This window comes from Hyla sarda, chromosome 9 (genome assembly GCF_029499605.1).
Source record: "Hyla sarda isolate aHylSar1 chromosome 9, aHylSar1.hap1, whole genome shotgun sequence".
Lineage (NCBI taxonomy): Eukaryota > Metazoa > Chordata > Amphibia > Anura > Hylidae > Hyla > Hyla sarda.
This window is the reverse complement of record NC_079197.1, coordinates 101,679,285-101,690,500: the sequence shown is the minus strand read 5'-3', so window position 1 is coordinate 101,690,500 and position 11,216 is coordinate 101,679,285. Positions and strand designations below refer to the sequence as shown.

The 11,216-nt window shown below is 38.2% G+C and overlaps 1 protein-coding gene across 3 annotated transcripts in view; it reads right to left on the bottom strand.

Moving 5' to 3' along the window:
* Window positions 1-279: 279 nt before the first annotated feature.
* COL4A6 (collagen type IV alpha 6 chain) overlaps window positions 280-11,216 on the bottom strand; it is a 267,855-nt gene continuing 256,918 nt past the window's right edge. For all 3 annotated transcript variants that reach the window (XM_056538783.1, XM_056538784.1, XM_056538785.1), the window contains 3 exons: window positions 2,549-2,740; window positions 2,052-2,338; window positions 280-1,514 (listed from right to left, as the gene is read on the bottom strand). In XM_056538783.1, coding sequence (XP_056394758.1) covers window positions 1,254-1,514; window positions 2,052-2,338; window positions 2,549-2,740 — 740 coding nt within the window. In that variant the 3' untranslated portion in view covers window positions 280-1,253. The remainder of the gene's footprint in view (window positions 1,515-2,051; window positions 2,339-2,548; window positions 2,741-11,216) is intronic.

The following is an 11,216-nucleotide window of genomic DNA, read 5'->3' as shown; positions in this document are numbered from 1 at the left end:
ACCATAACTTTATGGAAACCTGGTAATTGGTTCTGAAAGCCCAAAATGTCATCAAAAATCAGAAAAGGTGATGATTAAAGAAAAATAAGTAGATAACTAATATAGATAAAGCAAATCCTTACATATAAAAGAAAGAAAGATCTGCTGGGAGCTGTAAATCACTGTCTATGTCAGTGTTTCCCAACCAGGGTGCCTCCAGCTGTTGCAAAACTACAACTCCCAGCATGCCCGGACAGCCGTTGGCTGTCCGGGCATGCTGGGAGTTGTAGTTTTGCAACAGCTGGAGGCACCCTGGTTGGAAAACAATGGTTTATATAGAGGACAGGAGCTTCTTCAGGGTCCTATACAGTACACACAGTGTTCCACCCTTACATGGTGTCCAAAGGAGCAGCTAACCCTGGCACAGGTAAAGAGTAGTACAGAACTTGTAGTTCCTCCCTGTACTGTAGGAGGCGCTACCAGACTGACAGTCGGTGCATGCACTTCAGTAATACAGGTGATTTACCAGTAAAATGCCCCTTCTGATTGGTCAGTTCCTCCAGTTGTGACATGTTTCGCAGATCTGGACTGTCCGTAGCATCATTGTATGTTGAGTCTGGTTTCAAGTTACAATGGTCCAGAAAAAAACATTGGATGTTGAAACCATTGTAAGTTGAGGGATCACTGTATAGTATGATGCTGTGACTTCATAATTAAGAATAATAAACCTCTAATACAGGGAAAGTGTGCAGACGTCCTTGGTTACAATTCACCTTAGGTTTACATTGATGGAAGACTTTAAGTGTTTTAGACATAAAACCAAGAAATCAAGTCTATATTTTGACCTTTGGTGTTTTTCAGATCTCTTTTGGTGAACATTACAGCTTACACATGTCTGTCAATGAGCACGTGCTGTATTCAGGTTACCTAATCCTCTGGCTTATACAGGAGATCTGAATTTACAGAAGGCATTTCTGAGGTAGCCGTGAATATTACACTAGTGTAAGACAAATTGAAAAGTTTAGCACCATTTTTCTTTGAAAATATTTACTTTCCATAATATGACCTGTCCATACTTCATTGTACAGCTTCTCACCCATTTGTTCTATAAATGAGTTTCCATCAGTTGTTCTTGCTATTTCCTAAAAAGTGCCTTGTTGTCACCTCCAAGCTCGGAGACAGTTGCCTGTGGATTAGTGTGGCCAGCTTGCATGCCATTTCTATACACTGACTGACGATGGAAATCAAGTAAAGTTCTTGGAAAAGTAGCTGTGCTACAAGTTCTTCATGCAAACCTGACAACGGCTCACACGTGTTCGAAGCTGCCCAGATTTCAGTGTTTCAGAAGGAGGAGCACCGCCAAATTGTTGCCTCTCTTCCACGATAGTAAGCCAGAAACTGTACTTATTTGCAAAATAATGGCAAGTTCCTCGTGCTCCGTTGCATTCTATAAAAGGAGTAGCCCGGAAATCTTCTAAGCATGACCCAGGGGATACCAAGGACTGACCACCTCCTTCTGCCCCGGCTGCTGTATGCTGTGGAAACAATTAGAAAGATCATGAAGGTTTTGGCTACCATATTGGATACAACTTAAAAACTACATTCATATCTATTTGTGATCTTTCTAAATTTGTAGCAACTGCACCTGCTATCTAGGTATGTATAGAAGAAATATCCTATAGCTCTTTCTTATTATTTTACTCTGTTGGTCATGATAATGCAGATTTTCTCCTGTGCCCCTTTGGGACAGGATAAGGCTTCTTGCAGGCACTAGAAAGATACTGTTTGTAGTGTATCTTAGTCTGACATTTGCCTATTTTGCAATAAATAAACCCTAATACATTATAATGTTGCATACGTTTGTACAGTATCTCTTGTAGGCATGTTTTTTTCCGTAAATTCGTAATAGTGCAGGTCTCTGCCGCACCATTACTGACCAATGTAAATGCACCCTCCCTTTAAAATGGAGACATTTTTAATCCAGTTCTGGAGTTATAATCCACGGGTAAATCTGCCTATGTAATGAGAAACAATCCATTCCATTAAGTATTACATAATATTAGCATTATTACCATAAGGAAAGAGTATCCTATCCAAAGACTCCTCCAGCCTGCTGGGCACTGAGGGATCGTGCTGTCTTGGCTGTGAACAGCGACAGCTTGGGAAGGAGCCTCACACACAGAGCAGCGGCTGATGTAGTTTCTGATTTGGGTGCTGGACACTGGCATCATGGGAATAGGAGCCGAAGTAGACAGCCAGTAAGATTTGTCATTTCTGCTGGCATAGTAGCAAACCTCATTGATGTTGCAATAAATAAAAGGCATGGTGCTAAATCGAGGTAAACAAGATCCAGCAAGACCTATAAAGAACATAAAATGGTCACAATCATTTAACAGTAAGAAGCTGACAAAATCATTACGCCCACAAACCAGCTGACAGATACAATTCCTAAACATAATTCATGCATGTCCTGTATTTATTTTTCGTTTGGAATCTAAACAGGACATCCACAACAAATCCGCCAAGTGTCACTGTTGCCTTTATGGAGTTGATCTGATAAGTGACTCACCGAGATCTTGATTATGAGCTTTTTCTTGTCCTTCTACGTAGAGTAGACTGTACCCGTCCCAAAGCTTGTTCATTCCAACAGGACATGGAGGAATCTGTTCAGCCTGGCTATGTTTTACCAAAGTGTATCCAACACTCACACTCCGGCCAGGCATACCTGGTAATCCTACGATACCTTGTGTTCCTGGGGAACCTGTGAGCAGGAACAAAGATAAAAGTAATTAGATGGCACAGGCCTCTTCAACTGAGGTTATGTCAGCCTCCGTCAATACGGACTGGGGTGCCTAGGGTCCATCTTACAGTTACATTCAAATGTTACCTGTTTTACCCTTTTATGCCTTTAGGACACAGAAAAAACACCATGTCCCAGATTTATCAAACTGTGTGAGAGAAAAAATAGAGTAGTTTTCCCACAGCGACCAATCACAGCTCATCTCAGTAAAGTGAAAGCTGAGCTGTGATTGGTTAATATGGGAATATGGAAGAAATAATAAATGGGGCTCAAGGGTCAAAGATATCTGGTTTAATTGATAAGTATTTATTAATATAAAATGTAAAAAAGAACCAAATAGGGATGTACAGGGCCCTTGTACCTCCCTAATTAATTACATAACGATAAAATATAATAATCCCAATATAAAAACTAATAACAACTATAAAATTGATATGCAATTTGAGCCTGTAATATCAGTATAAAGATATAAAGATCTCCTGATCTTGAGGAACAGCACAGTATAAATGTTCATTCAAAAAACTCTTGTTTCCGGAGATCTTCAATATAGAAAAAATAAAATGTAACCGCTACAAGTAATCAATTGATGCGGTAGTGCTGTATCCGTCCAAATCTTGGCAACTAATTGCACCAACACAGTGATACAATGTGGCACTTTGTGAACAGTGGACAGTCATTCAAAATCACTCTTTAAGCATTTCAGCGTATGACGTACATCAAAGAAGCCAGTTGGTAGTACATTGCATATAATGCTCACCACTCCGAAATGTCACGGATCTCCCTTCAGTATAATCCTGGGGGCCGGCTGTTAAGCGTCGTATGGCCGGTGCCTTGCCTCTATCAGGGATCGTGCTGCTGGAGTCTCGGCCAACTCCTAAGATCGCAGCACTCGGTGGTGGGCACCGTTTGGGGGACTGCAGCGCTGTCAAGCGGAGTCCCTTGGTCTGGCCAACTTGAAATGATGGTGGTCTATAGACCTCAAGTCCTTATTGCAGATGGTCCAATTGGCTTCTCACTGGTAATTTTTATATGCGATAAGCAGAGTGAATAACCCGGCGGCGTTCCTCGTGCAAAGTTCGCGCGCTTGGGAGATGGTTCACTGTGATGAATGCCTTGGATCTGGCAAATGATTGCTTATTCTCTCAGAAGAGTGTTCTTTAATAACAGGCTCAATATCGCAATGTCTGAATTGCTGGACGCGTTTCAAAACCTTCCTCGGTTTTTTCTTCAGCAGCGGAACGTGTGGATTACAACAAACTAATGGTTTATATATCATAAATCACGCCCCTTCCTAATGACCTAACTGATGACCTCACATCCTGAACAAAAAATCTATTAATTACCATTGTGGACACTATCCAAATATAAAAAGAAGAAATAAATAGATGAACACTATTTTAAGCTTATCTGTGAACATATCAACATTTTTTTACAAACTATATAACATCATAAATCATATATACTACATATATAATTATAAGACATAAAGGAAAAAAAGGAAAAAAAGCTGTTAATACTATTCAATACCAGTAAGACACTGGAACTGACGCTGAAATAACATAATATCTAATTGTGAAAAGGGAATAATATATATGTAAACAAATATGTATAAAAAATATATATAATAGAATGAAAATAAAAATAAGAATGGAATATACAATAATAAAAAATAATGAAAATATGTAAAACATATATGTATATCCATATATATACACGGATAAAATAATAAAATAGAAATAAAATAAAAATGAAAATAATACAAGTAATGATAAATAAAAATAAGAATAGGAATAAAAATAGAATTAGAAATATGAATATAGAAAATAAATTTCATGGACTAACGGGCATCTCTAAATAGTATTATGTAAATATGGTAGCAAAATGGGACATCTACAGACTCAAAAGTATATATTAATTGTACATGCAGATTTAGGGCTACCAGCTTTCTCTGTGGTAGGGTTGGGAAGGGCCCGACGAAGGGTCTGTCGGAGTACTGGGAAACAGTCAAACGCCGACAGACCGTCCAAAGGGCCCATCCCCACTTTCAATCCAAAAAACCAAAAATTTCTAGATCACTGTTCAGACCTCTAGGAGCCAAGGTGCCGAATTCGAAGATTTTCCTCGACTCGGCTCTTGACATTTTATTAATAAAATTACCCCCCCTCCAATCATGTTGAATTTGTTGTATGGCCATATATTTAAGATTATTTGGATTCCCCTGATGGTACTGTTTGAAATGTGCAGAAAGGGGGTGTTTCTCGTTTTGTTTCTTAATGTTATAACGATGTTCCAATATTCGGGTTTTGAGTGCCCGTGATGTGCGTCCCACGTATTGTTTCTTGCACGGACACTCAATTATATAGATAACCCCCTTACTTGCACAATTCAAAAATTCGTTAATCTTGAAAACAAAATCATTTGAAAAAGATTTCACTGATAAAGTACGTTTATCAAATTTAGTTGCTTTACAACTGGGGCATTGGCCACATCTAAAAAAACCTTTGAGGTCTATAATTGTGGAAGATGCTTTTGTGTGCGAAATTTCTGCTCGAACAGTAGGTGCAACTTTAATGTTCAAATTAGCTGCTTTTGTGTAAATGATTGGTGGTTTGGGTGGAAGGATATCCCCCAACACTTTATCTTGTTGTAATATTGGCCAATATTTAGTAATGATGCTTTCAATTTTTTTATATTTGGTATTGAAGGGTATGATCAATTTGGATTGTTCTAACTCATTTCTGGATCTTGGAATAGAATTTTTGGGAATAAAAAATGTAGATCTATCCACCTTACGTACTTTCTCTAACGATTGCTGGATATTAGACAAGGGGTAATTTTTTTCTAAAAATTGGTTGGTGAGAGTGATGGCTTCTGCTTCAAATTGTTCGTTATGTGTACAATTGCGTTTTAATCTACGAAACTGGCTTGTTGGCACATTAATTAGCCACTGAGGTAGATGACAACTGGTGTGTAATATGAATCCATTTTTGGCTACTGGTTTATGGTAAGTGCTACAAATCAAGCTAGTGTTACTAGTAGTGATAAGTAAATCTAAAAATTCAACAGAAGTAGAACTAATGTTAGGAGTGAATTGTAAATTAAGGTTATTTAAATTAAGTGATGATATAAATGAATCCAATTCGATACTAGAGCCACGCCAAATGAAAAAAATATCGTCAATATAACGATGCCAGGACACCAGATTTTCCCCCAGCTGGGGATTGATGGTGGTACATTCCCAATTGGCCATAAAAAGATTGGCATAGCTGGGGGCGAATCTGGTGCCCATGGCTGTACCGTTAATCTGTAAAAAATAATCTGAACCAAATAGAAAATAATTATGTGTAAGAATGAATGATATACTCTCTGTGATAAAGTTGATTTGTTCTGGTAATAATTCTGCATATTTATGTAACATAGAAGAAACGGCCTCAATACCTTGCTGGTGATTAATGACGGTATATAATGAACTGACATCCAAAGTACCTAAGAGCCAAGTAGGGTCCCACTTCACTGTCTCCACTATCTTTATTATTTGTGTAGTGTCCCTCAAATACGAATCTGTTAGTTTAACCAAGGGTTGCAAAAACTGATCTATATATTGGGAGAGATTTGAAGTAATTGATCCAATACCCGACACAATTGGTCGGCCTGGTGGATGACTGGCATTCTTGTGGATTTTGGGTATCGTATAAAATACAGGTATACGTTTGGGTGTCCCTGTAATAAAATCATATTCGTGTTTGGATAATATACCCTTTTCTTTGGCTCTATCACATAATGTCGTCAACTCCTCATAGAACTGTGTAGTGGGATCTCCCTGGAGTTTTTTATATGTGTTGCAATCATTTAGCTGGGATAGACATTCTTGAGAATATGAGGAGGTGTCCATCACCACTATGCCACCTCCCTTATCTGCAGGCCTGATGGTGATGGACAGATCCTGTTGCAATTCCTTAATGGCTACTATTTCTGCTGGGGTAAGGTTAACCCATGGATTTCTAGCAGTTCTGATTTTTCTAAGGTCACTTTCTACTGCCTTCTTAAAAGCCGTCATATCTGAGCTAATTTCATGTCTCGGAAAAAAATTGGATCTATTTTTCAAGGTTGTGTGTTCATAAGTGGATGTGGAATTGATAGGAGCTATTGGGTTTTTCAGAAAATATTTTTTGAGACTTAATTTACGTATATATTTTTCTATCCCAATATATATACCGAATTTGTCCAACTGCTGACTTGGTGCAAATTTGAGTCCTTTATTTAATAGGCCAATTTGGTTGGGTTTTAATGTGACTGAACTAAGATTGAATATTACATTTTCTATCTCTAAATATTGCTTGATTTTGTTTTGGGTTGATCTACCTCCTCTATTATATCCTCTACGTACTCTCTTTTTCTGTTGGTGTTCTGACTGGTTGAACTGATGAGTGGGGTTGGGTGGACCTGTGCTATGGTCTCTATTGTTTGTATTACTTTCCTGGGTTCCATAGTGTGTTTGGATAGTGGTTGAAGGTTGGGATTGTGAAATTGGGAGTTCGTGGGGTAATATGGGGTCTGGTGGTATGTATATTGTGATTTCTTGAATTGTGGATTGTACATTGTATGAGGTTTGGAGTGACGCCAGTGGTGATGTGGAGAATGTGGTGGCCGGGGACTGTATGTGTTGGGATAACCCCGAGCATATTGGGGTTTGTAACCATAATGAGGTCTGTGATAGTTCCTTTGAGGTGAATGTGGACGGTGTCTTGGTGGAGGAGTGTTGTCTAAAAAATGGTTATCTGAGGCTAATGCAGAAAACCTATTTTGTGTGGGTACATTATAAGTGTGTGATATGGTTTGTTCGGGTGTCTGTGTTTGTTTCTTTCTATTCCACAGGTGTTTCTTTGTTTTTTTACTAATTATCTCATTTTCTACCGTGTCGAGTTTTTTACACAGGCATTCTTGGTATTTTAAAAATTCTGCTGTTTTTTCAAATGATTCTATAGTAGTGCGTAAGGATGCTATTTTAGAGTCAATTTCCACTAATAATTCTTGCCTTCTTTCCACCACCAATTTGGTTGCTTCAATAGATACTTGTTTAAAAAATGTATTCCATTTAACATTAAATGTATCTCCATCTAAATCCCCTGCTGGAGTTTTATGTACCGTTAGTCCCTTGGGAATATTACCCGTATTAATCATATAGCTAAGTGTTTTAATTTCCCATTTTTGTCTCAAATTTTTTATTAAATAGTGTTCTAATTCTCTAAAAGTATCGGACACAATTTTTTGCGGATGTGAGGTATCTGATTTCATATTGGGATCATCTGAAAATTCAAAAACATCAACATTTTGTTGTTTTTTAGCTAGATGCGACCAAATATCCATGACTGTCAGACCTACAGAGCTCAATCTCCCAGGTATAAAAGAGATAAAGTATTATAAACAAAAATGGAGAGGCTCCTGTCTATCTGACAATCACCGAGGACCCGAGCAACCCAACATACACCTATACCCACGGTGTATAAAAATAGGATCAATATGGAAGAAATAATAAATGGGGCTCAAGGGTCAAAGATATCTGGTTTAATTGATAAGTATTTATTAATATAAAATGTAAAAAAGAACCAAATAGGGATGTACAGGGCCCTTGTACCTCCCTAATTAATTACATAACGATAAAATATAATAATCCCAATATAAAAACTAATAACAACTATAAAATTGATATGCAATTTGAGCCTGTAATATCAGTATAAAGATATAAAGATCTCCTGATCTTGAGGAACAGCACAGTATAAATGTTCATTCAAAAAACTCTTGTTTCCGGAGATCTTCAATATAGAAAAAATAAAATGTAACCGCTACAAGTAATCAATTGATGCGGTAGTGCTGTATCCGTCCAAATCTTGGCAACTAATTGCACCAACACAGTGATACAATGTGGCACTTTGTGAACAGTGGACAGTCATTCAAAATCACTCTTTAAGCATTTCAGCGTATGACGTACATCAAAGAAGCCAGTTGGTAGTACATTGCATATAATGCTCACCACTCCGAAATGTCACGGATCTCCCTTCAGTATAATCCTGGGGGCCGGCTGTTAAGCGTCGTATGGCCGGTGCCTTGCCTCTATCAGGGATCGTGCTGCTGGAGTCTCGGCCAACTCCTAAGATCGCAGCACTCGGTGGTGGGCACCGTTTGGGGGACTGCAGCGCTGTCAAGCGGAGTCCCTTGGTCTGGCCAACTTGAAATGATGGTGGTCTATAGACCTCAAGTCCTTATTGCAGATGGTCCAATTGGCTTCTCACTGGTAATTTTTATATGCGATAAGCAGAGTGAATAACCCGGCGGCGTTCCTCGTGCAAAGTTCGCGCGCTTGGGAGATGGTTCACTGTGATGAATGCCTTGGATCTGGCAAATGATTGCTTATTCTCTCAGAAGAGTGTTCTTTAATAACAGGCTCAATATCGCAATGTCTGAATTGCTGGACGCGTTTCAAAACCTTCCTCGGTTTTTTCTTCAGCAGCGGAACGTGTGGATTACAACAAACTAATGGTTTATATATCATAAATCACGCCCCTTCCTAATGACCTAACTGATGACCTCACATCCTGAACAAAAAATCTATTAATTACCATTGTGGACACTATCCAAATATAAAAAGAAGAAATAAATAGATGAACACTATTTTAAGCTTATCTGTGAACATATCAACATTTTTTTACAAACTATATAACATCATAAATCATATATACTACATATATAATTATAAGACATAAAGGAAAAAAAGCTGTTAATACTATTCAATACCAGTAAGACACTGGAACTGACGCTGAAATAACATAATATCTAATTGTGAAAAGGGAATAATATATATGTAAACAAATATGTATAAAAAATATATATAATAGAATGAAAATAAGAATGGAATATACAATAATAAAAAATAATGAAAATATGTAAAACATATATGTATATCCATATATATACACGGATAAAATAATAAAATAGAAATAAAATAAAAATGAAAATAATACAAGTAATGATAAATAAAAATAAGAATAGGAATAAAAATAGAATTAGAAATATGAATATAGAAAATAAATTTCATGGACTAACGGGCATCTCTAAATAGTATTATGTAAATATGGTAGCAAAATGGGACATCTACAGACTCAAAAGTATATATTAATTGTACATGCAGATTTAGGGCTACCAGCTTTCTCTGTGGTAGGGTTGGGAAGGGCTCTTCCATATTGATCCTATTTTTATACACCGTGGGTATAGGTGTATGTTGGGTTGCTCGGGTCCTCGGTGATTGTCAGATAGACAGGAGCCTCTCCATTTTTGTTTATAATATGGGAATATCACTACAGTTTTTCTCTCACACAGTTTGATAAATTTGGGCCCATGATTTTACCATGATTTACGGTAAATCAGTGCGTTCATCACTTGGCTCTATTCAGGAGCCTACCTGTGTATCTACCTGTTCCTAGATGCAGAGCCGGCGTTAAGGGGGGGGGGGGGGCAAACCGGGCAATTGCCCAGGGCCTCCATCACCCAGGGGGCCCCCTGCAGGCAGCTACAGTGTTTTGAAGCTCCGGGAATGTGTGAAGTGAGCCTCGCTTCTGCTTAAAGGCTCTCAGCAGAGGTCTTCCATGTAGTGCTGGCAGGGAGAGTCTGGGCTCCTTTAACACCCCCCCCCCCCCACCTGCTCCTCCTCCCCCCTCCTGCTGCTGGTAGATCGCAAGTGTATGGCCCGTCTGCCGATGCATGAGGGAGCCTGTAGGATCCAGGGAGCACTGAACCCGCCATCAAAACCTAGATGCTGGAGTATTCTCTGCCCCAGCAGGCTCTCACTAAGAGTAAGTATATTTAGATCTAGTGCAGTCTTTCCCAACCAGGGTGCATCCAGCTGTTGCTTAACTACCACTCCCAGCATTCCCAGACAGTCAGAGGCTGTCCGGGCATGCTGGGAGTAGTAGTTTTTCAACAGCTGGAGGGTCCCTGGTAGGGAAACACTGATCTATAGTGTGTGAACATGTGTAACTATCCTTATATGCATTTATAGTGTGTGTGTGTGTGTACAGCATGAATATATGTGTGTGTTTGTGTATATATATATATATATATATATATATATATATATATGTGTGTATATATAATGTGTGTGTGTATATATATGTGTGTGTGTGTATATATATGTATATATATATAATATGTGTGTGTGTGTATATATATATATATATATATATATACAATGTGTGTGTGTGTACAGCATGAATATATAGGTGTGTGTATGTGTGTATATATATATATATATATATATATATATATATAATGTGTGTGTGTACAGTGTGAATATATATACCGTATATACTCGAGTATAGGCCGAGTTTTTCAGCACGATTTTTCGTGCTGAAAACACCCCCCTCGGCTTATACTCGAGTGAACT